Source organism: Branchiostoma belcheri, unplaced genomic scaffold, assembly GCF_001625305.1.
Source record: "Branchiostoma belcheri isolate BF01 breed outbred unplaced genomic scaffold, Haploidv18h27 scaffold73, whole genome shotgun sequence".
Taxonomy (NCBI): Eukaryota; Metazoa; Chordata; class Leptocardii; order Amphioxiformes; family Branchiostomatidae; genus Branchiostoma; species Branchiostoma belcheri.
In genome coordinates this window covers 284,383-298,856 of record NW_017804387.1, presented here as the reverse complement: position 1 = coordinate 298,856, position 14,474 = coordinate 284,383, and the positions used below count along the sequence as shown (strand labels likewise).

Below are 14,474 nucleotides of genomic sequence, written 5' to 3'. Positions count from 1 at the left end.
ATTGTGTAGTCCCATCTATTTGTCTCAGGGATGCTGCAGTAAGTGTACTTAGTAAGCATACTGTGTATAAAACAGGGCTCAAAAATACTTTTTTTTTCTGCACACCTGTACTGACAAAATTTACCTGTAACGGGAGGGTCCTAATTCCGACCTATGTTCCATGCAAATGCACATACCTTTGGTAATAGTTTATCTGACCAAAAATCCACGGAAGATGGGCTATAATATTGACAGGTAAAGATCACAACGACTAAAGCTGCACAGCTGTGTATTTTACTTAAGTGTAGCGCCTTGCACCCGAGTGTAATGGTTCGTGAAACTTACCGCAGGTTTTTGGTCCTTTTCCCAGTGGAACGTTCTATCGCAATAGAGGTGCCCTAATTCCGACCTAGTGATTAACACAGGTTGACCTGAGATGAGAGTTTAGAAATTATGATACACAAATTATGACTAAAACCAAGGACGTTGAACGTCCTTGCTAAAACAATCTACAACTGTTTTCTGTTCCAAACAAGTCCCATTTTTACGATTACAAGACTTGCTCCAAAGCGGCTGTTTCAAAAACAAAACCTGCATTTTTTACGCGCTCATCAACCCCCGAACAAGCGTCGAATTCAAACAGATTTTTCATGACATTGTGCAAATTTTTCACGCGCAGAAAACCCGTTCCCATAAGAGGGGGCCTGTATGCCCTTTTTCGCAAGGCGTAATCAGGCCTTTTTAGTCTTCGTAATCTGTAGGCAGCCTCCCCAAAAATCAACGTAATTCGTAATAGATTCTGAACATCAACATCGTAATCAGCTCTGAGGCTTTAACGTAATTCGTAATTGGCTGCGAAAATTTTGCGTTATTCATAATCACCACCCCTCATGCAGGCCCAGGTGTCTACTCCACCATTCTACCACATTCGGTCAGCTTTAAACGCCACCGAGGCATAAGAGGAAAGAAACATAACCCAAGGACTTGCAAACATTTGGCTAAAACTGGTCGTCTTTATCTGCAGTTGGTTTTCTCATGACCTGCGAATTTCCTGAGTCTGCGAAGGTCAAATTCCTGAGGTCGTGCTGAAATGTTTGGAGAGGCTGAGACTGGTGATAGCAGCTGTGAAGGTGACAGTCGCCTTAGGCAGTCACTTGGTCATACCTTGGCAAGTCCCCAGAGTTTAACATCTACATGTACCACCTCAAATACACTCTAATACAAAGTCAAGCAGTAAGGCCACACCAATTTAATTTCTTGGTTAACGGATTCGCCCGCTTCATTTTTTTTCTGATTTGCAAATAAAAATAAAAGTTCAGAATCAACTGCAAAATGCTGATATTTTGCCCTGAACAGTTGAAAACAGTCCTTTTCATCCTAGTTGTTACAGTTATTCCATCTTTCAATGCACTGGTATCATTAAAAGTTCAAAATTCATTGTTTAAATTTTGAACCAGCCTGGTTTGTTGACTTCATGGCTCCTATCGTACCATTTTGGGCCTATGCCTGTTTTTATTTTTTTATTTTTTTCGTCCGCCCGCTGCATTATTTTACTAGAAAAATCTGTTAACCAAGAAATTAAATTGGTGTGGCCTAAGGCCACAATGATTCAGTTTTATGGATGACATCTACGCACACACTGATTGTAGTCTGTTCTAAAATAAAAAGATCATGTCCTCGGAGGCTCTTGCCTGCTGGGTGCCATCCTCTGTAGTAGCAACATGGTAGTTAGCAAAAATAGGGAGCTGACAGTAACTACGGAGGATGGCACCCAGGCTACCGAAGCTTCACAACAGTCTCTCATGATCAGGAATTCAGTACAAACGAACAGAACTAGCACCGATTCATAAATTCAGCAGAAAGCCAGCATGTGCTGGTTTGTCGTAAACATCCCAATGTTACTACCACACATTCACAATATTTATACAGAGCTCTGTACCAGCTTTGAATATTGGCAAAAATTTTAAGTGCAATTTTAAAAATTTATATGCAAAATTATATTTAGTCTGTCTGCAACAGTTACTGTTTTCCAGCTGACTTGCTGGCTCACTTGAAGGATCCTGCAAAAATTATGTATACCCATGATAAATTTAATTGACCTTCCAAGTTTGTTTTATTTGCATAATGTTTCAACTTTCAAGAAAAAATAAGTTAAAACTGAAAAGTTAAAAATTGAAACAAAAAAAATATCAAAAGTAAAATTGTTGTATTTCTTGGCATAGGTTAAGCTTTCCAGGCCCTGCTAGTAACTCCCCCGCCCCTCCCACTCTCCACAGTCATGATGTAACAAACACTAGAGTAGCTGTTGGAACTTTCCCAAATTAAAAACATTTTATACCGCACATAAATAAAATTTATCATCTGTCTAAGAGCAATTATATTTATTTTTCATATTTGTTTCCCTTGATTATCATGCATGATATCTAAAGTAAAATATACTGCCTCCGGATCCCCTCCTGCTCTAGGTGCAAAATTGCACATTCAAAATATTTTTAAAGTGCAAATCTTGAAAATCATGTGCATTTTGCACAATGCACATGGGTATTTCGAGCCCTGATGCGGGCATGCAAAACAAGTATTTCGAGCCCTAGTGTGTGTTACCCAGTTCTGGTATGGTATTTTATTTTGTCCTGACACTGCCAAACACTGTATGATTTGTAATGCTGGTAATTTGACTGCAGCTGTAGACTTATTCCATGGGAGGTTACCATTTCTCATCTACCCTATTCACACTCTATAGCAACTACCTGCAAATCACGCCCTGTAACATGTCTGTTTCTCATTACTGCCAGCTCGTATACAATTTGTATGAAAGCTCCACGCTGATTGCAGCTGTACTCCCACCCAATGGGTGATCGCTCTTGTAATGGGCAAGTCAGGTGACCCAGGAGATTGATTGAAACACGGAGAAATTGTGGTGTCACGGGCATTAAAGTGAGAGAAATCTGGGATTGAATTGATAGAATGATCAATAAATACAGGGTGGTGGGAGACAGAGGTTAACAGGTCTGGTATTGATAAATGAGCTGTCGTCAATCGGTGGCCCACTTTTATTGTTTTTCTGGCAGTAAGGTACATTATGTACACATGTAGCAGGTATAGGTCAGGAACTAATGTAATATTTGATCAAGTCAGTATTGACAAGCCAAATGGTGCATTTTGGTACTGGTACGATGTGTAATGTTCAGAAATTTGTTGGAATATTGATAAGAAGATCTTAGATTGTCTTTTACCCACCTTAGTTGGATTTACCATTGAAAAAAGATAAATTTGAATTGACATGTTTATAAAAAAAAAGGATTTAGTATTAGTTTTAATATTATAAACTATTTTAAACTTTAGGACAAAAGAATATGTTGATTATTTGCTGGTACCAGTTTAGGCTATCTTTCAAATTCACAAAAAAATGTAGTTAAACTTCATAATTGGTTCAACTTATTCTATAGTGGGCCTTTGCAAGCAATATAAATGTTACAAATTTGTAGATAAGAAATATGTCAACTTGCAATTTTGGAGTCACTTAATACAAAAAAGTATTTAGCCATGCCCTTTGTTAAAATAAGGCTTGAAATACTGGGTGTACATCTGTATATGCAGTGTATGCACCTTAGTGCAGGTCTGTGCAGGTGTTTCTGGTGTCTACATGTACCTGCACCTAACCTGCACTGGTACATGCGTTTTATGGTTTTTTTATGACGATTTACCACATTTGTGGAAGGATTGACATAACAGGTGACTATCACCTCTTCAAAGATGTCAACCCCTGAGACCAGACTGTAAGGTTTGAACCACTCACACCGGGAAGGTCCCCTACTCTTTTCGATAAGTGCGGTGGGTTCTTTAACGTGCGTGGGGTGTGGCTCTCCCAAACACGGGACCTCCATTTAACGTCCTATCCAAAGGGACGTCCCTAGCCGAAGCTAGGTACTCATTTACACCTGAGTGAAGTGAGGAAAGTCGTGTAAAGTGCCTTTCCCAAGGGCACAAGATCGGTGACATGGGCAGGGGTCGGTACTGTACTGGTTCATGTTGGATACTGTGTTTACATGTACATGTATATAGGACAGGTATGTTGATTTTTATTTGCTGCATTGACTTTTACCACCTACAACATATATGAAGTATAAAAGAAATTTGGTTCCAATGTTACCTGCACCCATGCAAATGCCGAAAAACGTATTTTTCGCTCTGCAGCGAGAGCCTACAATTTGAACACATGGGCCATCAAGTATTTTGTCATGCATCTCCCATGAATAGAAATAATTTTGTGACCTTCACGCTCGTGCACACAGTCGACCTAAAATGTGGATTTATGCTCCTTTATGTGTCACTTCTGTTCCATGGACTTATAGAAGCAGTTCATAATGCTGTCATGCGTAAAAGGGTTATGTTCTGCCATCTGTCACACTACATATAATCTCGGATCAGGAACAGTATGCCTCTGAAAACTGTGATGAGCCATATAGTACATGTGCATGTATGGGATTTTTAACACACATCTTAGGCCATGTTGATTTGATTATATGGATGACATCCACGCGCGCATGAATTTTCGGCCGTTTCCAAAAAAAAAAAAGTTTTCAACCATACTGTAAATCGTACAAAACAGATGCAAAACAAGAGTTCCGAGATCTCATACCTCCATGAAATATGGGCTTGCTTTGTCCTCATTAATTATGCAAATAACCTCTACATTAACATAATATATGCATAGCGACGCAAACCTTTAAGTAACTTACACATGTTACGAGGTATAAAATTCCCATCATTCACCAATAAGGATTCACAGAATTTTCACATCAATTATGCAAATTAGGTTATCATTTGCATAATTTGTATCTGTTCATGTTCCGCCTGCCACAGATTGAATAGATTACATGTATAGCAGTACAATTATATGAAACACTGTAATTATAGACTTTCCTCATTAATTATGCAAATTAAGTGCTCATTTGCATAATTTGCATTCAATCATGTACATCTCTCTCTCAGCTACCTACACACCAAAAATAATGAAAATATGTTGTTCCAATCTGGACTTATTGGCTTTGAAAGTTTTTACCAGAAACTAGCCTGCAGTTCCAGAACAAGCTGGTAGGGGGATCAAACTTACGCCACTTATTCCTGACAGGATTAGCTATCTGTCACCAAAAAGTCAAGACCAGAGCTTGTTCAGGACAAAAGATACAAAAACCGGAAGTTCTGCTGCAGTACCAAGGTCATCCACCAGGAGGCTCATACTTGACCTTGACCTTTGTCTTTCCAAGACTTACCAGCACACCAAATATTATCGCAATCCATAAAGGCGTTCTGAAGTTCTGCTGACCACAAAGTTGCGGAAACACACACAGACAGACAGACACACACACAGACAGACATACAGACAGACACGCCAAAAACAATACCTCCATTTTTCATGGAGGTAATGAGCAAAAATATACCATAAGTTACAAAAAAATTAATAAAAACTATACCAATGTCGTAGAATGCCAAAATCAAACGAAAAAAGACGAAATTGTAAAGAAATGAACTTGAAGACTAGATTATTCGCCAAACCATATTCTGTGCCATTTGCTCAACCCTCATGACCACGTAGATTTCATAATGAAAAGAACGTGTTTTTTTTTTGCAAAACTTTTTTTTTATTCGCACGCGCGCATCAGTTTTGGGGCTCCCGGAGGATGTCATCCATATAATCAAAGCAACATGGCCTTAGTTATAATACTATATACTAGTACTTGGCCACTGCACCAAATTAGTTATTTAGTTGACTTGTGACGTTGTTTTAATGCACAGGGCAAAATGGATCTTTCAAAACAAATTCTGTGAAGAGCTCCTATGACAGGACTCAAAATACTTTTTGATAAGACTACATGTAGGTTAAGATGTCAGAAACTGCACAGCCTCAACTTTACCTGCACTAAGGTGCATGTGCACCCAGTATTTCAAGCCCAGGGAACATTTCAAGCCAAAAATTAGACATTTTCTCAAGCAGAATTCTTAATCATATCAATCAGTATGAGGTTGCAAAGATGGAAAATTAACGCAAAATTGCCTGTAAAATTTTATTATAGCCTCATCTGACATAGACATTAATTTTACAGCTCCCATAGGCCCCATACAACAGTTTTACAAATTATGATTTGAAATAAAAAGTGACTGTTTGATTTTCTTGCAGACATTATATCTAATAGACCCATACTGAACTACTTTTCTCCCGGACCAGTGGTTCCCATTAGGGCTGCGTACCGGTCCAGGTGGTCCGGTACGTACCGGAAAAATAGTATCGGTCCAGTCCGGTCCGAAAAAAAACGAAACATCGGTGGACCGGTTTTTTGGACCAGAACAAAAATTCATACTTGATCACCATACACAAGGAGGCCTGCCAGCGTTAAAATAAAGAGATTTACACAACTTATGACGTTTTGTCCCAAGTTCAGTAAGTGTGGGTCACTAAGAGGGTGACTGAGAACTAGTGAGAAGTGAGATAGGAAACCTAGTTATATCATCCATGGTTATATTTGGGCACCCAGGATCCCCATACCTTGGCTCAGGCTTCGCGCCCTGGAGAGCTGGCCACTCCAGCCTTGCCGCTGAGTGAGGACGCAACACGGTTAGATTTGATGTTCTATGAATGATACAGGACAAATTGTCAACACTTTATTCATGTTTCTGTCATTATTAAAGAATTTCAGTAGAACATTGTGACGTGCGTGAATTTTCAGGTACAGGTCCGGACCTGGACCAAAACCCCTGTACCTGTACGTGATGTTAAGAAAAGGTACGCAGCCCTACAGTAGTTCCCATGCAGGGCAGTATGAGTAATACCATGAGAGCACGTAGTTCTCATCAGGTCTTGACCTAGATTGTACTATTGAATGCACAGGTGCACCCATTTAGGTCCGACAATAATAGTGCTCCTGAAAAATCAATATTCTTACTCCCACACATCTATAACCTGGGCACTTGCACCGCCATAGGTGTACTAAAATGCAAATAAGTGCAATCGAGAGTGAATATGGTGAGACTTTGGAAGTACAGGTGATTAAATAAAACGATGCAATTTACAACAAGACTTGTGTTTCAAACCTGCACACTTTAGAGGAATATCCAGAACAAATAGGAGGTCTACATCAGAGCTCTAGCCAGCTTGAATTTTTTTTCTGTCAGCCCAGGTCCATGATTGGATCTGGGTGTAGGGAGCACATTCGCTACTCGCAACCTCGGACAGTCTGGGGGTACGCACCCCGGGAAATTGTGCATTTTCAAGTCTTCAAAACTCAATTTCTGGCATTTTAACAGACAAATCATGGGGGAAGATTTTTGTTGATTTTGTCCTTATCCCTTGTCCTGCTGGACTTTTTTACACAATATTTTCAAGTAATCAGGTCACAGACCCTTGACTTTTTTTTGCCCTGCAGTGGCATACATGTAGTTACTTCCGCATTCATTGCGTTTCGCTGTGGTGTGATGCGTTGAACGAGAAACACCCCCAAATCGTACATACACAGGGCACTATATAGAAGATACTGTACAAAATGTATGTGCAACCCATATATGTATGTGCAACCCATATATATATATATATATATATATGGGTACTGCAGGACATGGGATTTAAAGGTTGGCGGATTTTTTCTGTTACACACTGCAAAGTTCTGGCAATTGATGGAAAAATGGGGGCTGGCTACTACATGAAATTATATGGTTGCTATTCGTGCTTTAAAATGTGATCCTAGTGATGGGTGCTGGAGAACAAACAGCGCCCATCAGACCATGTCTATCACAACCACCTGTTGTCTGTCTCCATTTCACAGCAGTGGTGGCACAGATGTGGAAGGCTCCTTTTCACAAGCTGTCAAACTGTTCTTGGCTGCTTAATTCTCTGTTTACATTTATCTGATTAGCATGCTTCTGAAGAAATATAAAAGACACAGAGAAAATGAAAAGGTTTGAAGATTGCATTATTATCATGATTGCAGCCGAAACAAACAATATAACGAGTGCATTCAAGCCTGTGTGCAGCTCATTGTACATGTAGTTTTTCACTTCCAAGGGTCAAAAAAATGATTGAAAGAATATCAGAGTAATGTAACAAAATACTGGCTGCAATTCAAAAGCTTTCTATGGATTTTGTTGGTCGATTTGATACCAGGTTGAAGTGTGGGGTTAACATTCTAACCAAACCCATGGCTTGGCCATTTTTCATGACAGTACCCAGGGAGTCTCTCAGTGTATGACATACTGTACTTGTATGGCATGTTGCCAGAACTGTGCTCCAGGCTTTTGCTGCCACAAGTAGTAAAGTGAGATGTGGTTTTTCTACCATCCATTATATATCAGATGCGTGGAAAGAATGTGAATATCTCTTTGTAAAGTCTTCCAAGCAGTGCCTCAGGATTACGGATTATCTAGCATGTTTGTTGAAGAATGCAAAACCTGAAATATTTCTGATCGATTAATATTCATTAAATGGATTCAATTTCTTCATTTTTGGCCAAATAGCATGAAATTTGGCATGAAGGTGCAGTGGCCAAATACCCCCAGGCTGTTTTTTCATGATACAGGCTTTTGGAATGGTTTTATTTGGGCTTTTTGGCTGTGTTATAGGAAATGTACTATAGCAGTGTGGAGTGTGACCATATTTGGGCATGTGGACAGGAGGTCTATGCCCATATATGGGCATAGAGACAGGAGCAGGTGTCTCTGATTAGAGATGTGGTTGCTGATTGGCTGTTCACTTAAAGTTAATTGCTTTATCTGCTAAAAGAACACCTGTGCATAATAACTTATAATAGGAACCTTGTTTTTTAGAAGAAGTACTGGCCAGGAAATAGAGTGCCTTGGGTTGTATTCGGTGGAAACATCTGTATCTGTATCTGTATAGCCGGTATAACCGCCTTTCGGCGTAACACACCAGCTTCGCAGGCACGCGGCGCGGCGGCAGCTGGCTATATTACACCGATCGACTTGTTCCACCTAACCCTTGAACTTCTAGCTTTAGACATTGTTTAAAGCTATCTATTGACAGTGCCCCTACTGTACTTGGTGACAGTGAGTTCCACTCTGCGATAGTTCTAGGAAAGAATGAATTCTTGAACACCTCAATCCTTGGTTGATAACTCTGGTACTTGAATGCGTGGCTATTTCTTGTTCTCTTCTGGGCTGGTATTAGGTACTTAGTAGTTGGGACATCCACCAGTTTATTAGTCATTTTGTACATCATGCATAGTCTAGACATCTTTCTTCTGTCTTCAAGTGAGGTCCACTGTAGGTTTCTTTTCATTTCCGTGACACTAGCACCTCTTACATAGTTGTTCATACATGTCACAAAACCTAGATTTTTATATACCTTGCAATTTTTAAACCATATTTTAAATCTTTTAACTAAATCAGCTACAGATACACATTGTGAGGTAGGTACATGTAAGGTCATTGAACTTTTGTTGATATTGTTCCCTTAGTATGATTATGGGGTAAAAGTTTGGCATAATGTCTGGTGCAGTTTTTACGCACCTGCATGACAATACATTAACTACTATGATATAATTCTTCCAATTAGTATCAAATTTAATGTTTAACAGGGGTGATCAGATAAATACTACATAAGTTACATTCTGTGTGGAAATGTGTCTGTATGTTCTTAAATAAGGGAGTAGTTATTTCTTTAGAATTCAATTTTGAAATTGTTGATTGTGAAAATGTGATTTTGTGTGTGTGGAAGTGTTTTAACTGGACCTAAACATAATGTGGGGTCACAAGAAGAATTCATTCTGAAAGAGGGGACGCATGTTTTTATACTTAATAAGTCAAATAACTCAATCATTCTTAAAGCCAACTTGAAAATGAAAAATTTTTAGTTCCAGTCTAAGGAAAATTTCATATTGATCTGACTGAAAATGTGTAAGATGCAGGAAACTCTACAGGGCCTCCAGCTCACACTTACTGTCCGGTTTATCGTCTGTTGTTCCCCGTCTTCCGAGGGTTAGACGTGCTTGCACTATACATCTGGGGCTTGATGGTCGCTCGACACTTGTCTCTGTCCTGTGGGTTGATCCTGCATTATACTTTAATTTATATTAAGTACGGGTAGAGACATTATGGAAAGTCAGGAATTAATCAAAGATCTCATACCTCCGTGAAATGTTTCCTCAGTGAATTTCTTGTTTCTGAATTTCTCACTAATTCTGTCTAACAGATGCATTTTCACATTGGTTCCCACAATGCAACAGACGTAAAATTAATGTATAACAGGAAATTGAAGGCAGGAAATGAGATAACCATTTCTGGGACCTTCCTGGAACCTTTGACCTACATGTACATTTGTAATTTCCTGTCAGTGTTCTGACATACCTACTCATATGGAAATAAGCAGGGAAACACAAGCAAACACACAGAAAACAAAATTCCTTAACTGGAATTATACAGAGAAATATTTGTGCTCTATGATAATCACGATTTACCAGTACCATTCACCTAAAGTCAAGTTTCTACTTCAATTAGACCATGCTCAGTCATGCAGCCAGAGAAAATGTCTCTATTGATGTCATATTTCTCCCACAGAAAGATTCCAAAGGACAGTTCCTGATTGACCATGTGTGCGGCAACCTCAACCTGCTGGAAAAGGACTATTTTGGGCTGCGGTTTGTTGACGCTGAGAAACAAAGGGTAGGTGAACTATGTGAAACTACCTGCTAGTGGTGCTTGTCTGGGAAATGTGTAGGAGTTTCAGAAAACACACGTCACTATGACAAGGAAATGTACAGTCCAGGCCAAGGCGATCACACAGAGGTCCCAAGAAAAGCGGTCGCCTTTGACAGAGCGTCCACTGACTGAGACATAATCACAACTCAGGTGATCAGGGACCGGCTCAGGCTGTGACGTCATGACTAGGCTCATTTGCATGACGAAGCTGGCCGAAATAAAGTCATAATAAAAAATAAAGATCAAAATGAAGGGAATAACGGGTTGTTAATTGTGTGCCTTCTGTTTGTGAGAACCATAGAAAACCAAGCCTGATTTTTTTCATTCTGCAAAATTGCAGATTGTATAATTTTTCATTCTGTAATCTTGAAAATATTTCTGCAAATTGTAGACTACAGACGGGTATTTCGAACACTGACGATGGTCGTGGTCGCATTGGCCAGCTGGTCACCTAATGGGCTTTCATCAATAGGGAAAATTTTGGAGACCAATAAGAAGCGGTCTCCATGTCCAGGCCGGGTGGTTGGTTTGAAGAGGTGGTCATTTGGGCAGCTTTGACTGTATAAATATAACTGCAGGTTTAACTGAGTCTCCTAATGTTACTGTTTCTCTCAATTACTCAGCATTGGCTGGATCCAATCAAGAATGTATGCAAGCAGATGAAATGTAAGTCTCCATCTATCCTTAGCTATAATAATTGTTATTATACACTTTGAGCATTATGTTACTTTTGCTGTTGAATCCCTTTCTCTATTTTATGTGACTGTCACAAAATTGTGACATTGACATTTTCCATTACTCGTAAAAGAAGAACACAAATCATGTGCTTTTTGTATCGATGGTATGGGTAAAAAATGTCTATACAACGGCTAACGGACATTGGACATTATCAAAAGTTCCGCACATTTTTTAAACATTTGTAAGAATGTCTTTCCCAGGTGTTTACACTGGGTCTTTTTGGGGAGGACTTGCTTGTTGTGTTTTCAATTGTTCATTTGAGTTGTCTGTCAGAATGTTTTTAGAAAAAACTGTGAAAACCTGCATGCATATGAAAAAGCACTGCATAAAGCCAAGGCAATTTAGAGGGCGGGACCAAATTAATTAACGGACGGACGCTAATATCTTTATAAGTGTGCATTGTGCTAAACAAAGAACTGTCTCCTAGGGGTGTCCCTACCTGACATGTGAAGAGACTGTGGATATAAAATGTCCACCTTGAGTTATTTCGATGTTGTTTTTCAGTAAATGTCTACTTAATGTTCTTCCGACTGGCCTTTGTTCAGCAATGTCTAAATCATGTCTAATGTCCGCTAGACGTTTTATAGACATTTTTGGCTCTTCCAGTATATCATTCATGATCCTTGATTTGATATGCATTCCTTGTATAACCTCCCTTGTGAGGGAATCAATAACACCCTTCAAGGAATACAGATTTCAAATAGTTCATTATTTATATTACCTTACACACATATCATATGAAAGCGATATCTTAAGCTTGGTTTTAACATACCCCCTGTGGGAAACTGCATTTTTCCCACACAATCACAAAAGTTTTGATATCTTTCTTATTCATTTTTGGACATTGACAGAACATGCCAGATTTTTTCTAAGGGCACAGTCACCCCACTTAGTCCCCACATTGACCTTATTCTTGATTGACTGCCTATTTAAGATGAACAGTTCATCATAGATGTAAAGGTATCACAGGCAGAATTTTTGAACCCAAGATATGCTTTCAAAATGAAGAAGATGAAACATAATTTCGCAGATATTTGATTTGGATGTTTGTTATGTACATTCAATCCAATGAATGTTTCTCCTAAATCATTTGTAAGAAGACACACTATACATGTTTCTACTACTGTTACATTTTGTACAGTGCACTAAAACTTTAAAGTTTCAGCAATTGTCTCATTTTCCACCCCAGCAAACCCTCCGTTCCTGCTTTGCTTCCGTGTGAAGTTCTACCCACCAGAGCCATCCAAACTACACGAGGAGATAACCAGGTATGCCATCTCAGCTGAAAACACAGCATGACATGTGGAATTATTGCATGTCACTAAAGATACAATGACTAGACTAAGGTTGACCTTTTGTTTAATTACATTTAACATTTTTAATGTCATATCTGGTTCATGGTATAATGCTCGATACGGGTGTTCTGGCCTTTGTGAAAACTAGCTATCACATTCTATTTGGTTATCACATGGGCTTCCAGATGTTCCATAGAATAATTCAAAATAATGTGTTTAGCCTGTGCGAAAATTGGAATACCAGATTCGGATGTTGGAATTGATGTTGTTACAATTAATTGTTTAGGGACACCAAATTTTGCATTTAAGTATGTGTTTTATCAGGTGGGTATGAAATAAATGGAATACATGTACAATACGGTGTATTCTGTATTGTATTCTAAATGTACAGGAAAATCACATTATTGATGTCTTAGCTTTAAGTCACAAGAAGGCATGTTAATGCTCTCAGATGTTTTCCATTGAGTTTTAATCCTCTTTACAACATATTAGTATGCATATAAATCAAGGAATCAGTGTGTTTTGTATAGTGTATAGTCACTGGCAGGATTATAAGTCAGCTAAGCTATACACAAAACCCTGATTATTGCTCTGAGTCTTGTTCCCAGGAAAGTCATCATTTGTATGCTGAACATGATACAGACGTATCGGTTACATTGCAAACCTCAGATTTTTTCGTACGGTGCATTTCTTGTACTGTGTCAGTGAATATGTTGCAGCTACATGTATATTCCCACAAACGAATCCTAAACTTAGCTTGGAGATGCATGTCCAAGAAACAATTCCTACATAAAGAGGTAACAATGCAGTAGTAGGTACACTCAATGGACTTGAAACACATTTTCCTAAATACCAGCAATGGTGCAGATAACATTGAACATTACCTGTACCAGACAAATTTTACCTGCACCACTCAGAATTTAGGAAGTACATGACTCATACCAAACACTGCAGAAACCAATGCCATTTTTCTTTAAAATTTAAACTTCATACATGTAGGTGGTAATAGTCACTGCAGCCAATATAAACCAACATACACCTACTTCATGTTACATGTATGATATAAACCCAGTATGGACTGGTGGAGGTTAGATAGCCTGGAATCCATCCGTGAACGCTGTGTATCCGCTAAGTTTCAGAGTTCCGAACAGAGCATGATAATATTATATACAAAACTAGAAAGGCCAATATTTGCTTTGGAGCAAATACAGCGATGGGTTCACCACATTTTACCACATGGCAGGGAAAGAATGAGAAACACAAGGGAAAACAATGATTTACATTGATATAACTATAATATGAAGTAACATACAACTAAAACAACAGTTGGATAGCTATTCCCTACTTTATTGGTTAGGATTTTTAATTGCATAATGCAAACTGTTGATTTTACAAAAAAAAAAAAAACGTTACATGCCCCGCATTCCAATGCTGGAGCAGAAAAGCTTGAAATACCTACCAAAACACTTGAATAAAGACATACTGTCAGTATGGAAATGCTCTGTGCAGGTGTTAATCAAGTTAAATCCCAACAGCCAATCAGCAAGAAATGCTCTGTGCAGGTGGAAATGCTCTGTGCGGGTGTTAATCAAGTTAAATCCCAACAGCCAATCAGCAAGAAGTATAGAGGAAAGCTGCATGCCTATTGGTTGATGCCCTGCATTCCATTGTGATGACTCATGCCCAAACGTGGTCAAAACACGGCACACCAACACAGTAATACATTTTGCTATAACACAGCCAAGAAACTCAAATAAA

At 38.9% G+C, this 14,474-nt stretch overlaps 1 protein-coding gene across 1 annotated transcript in view; it reads left to right on the top strand.

Moving 5' to 3' along the window:
* LOC109485162 (FERM domain-containing protein 5-like) overlaps positions 1 to 14,474 on the top strand; it is a 58,799-nt gene that overhangs the window by 5,500 nt on the left and 38,825 nt on the right. Inside the window, exons 2-4 of the mRNA XM_019788607.1 lie at positions 10,543 to 10,647; positions 11,307 to 11,349; positions 12,611 to 12,689. Coding sequence (XP_019644166.1) covers positions 10,543 to 10,647; positions 11,307 to 11,349; positions 12,611 to 12,689 — 227 coding nt within the window. The remainder of the gene's footprint in view (positions 1 to 10,542; positions 10,648 to 11,306; positions 11,350 to 12,610; positions 12,690 to 14,474) is intronic.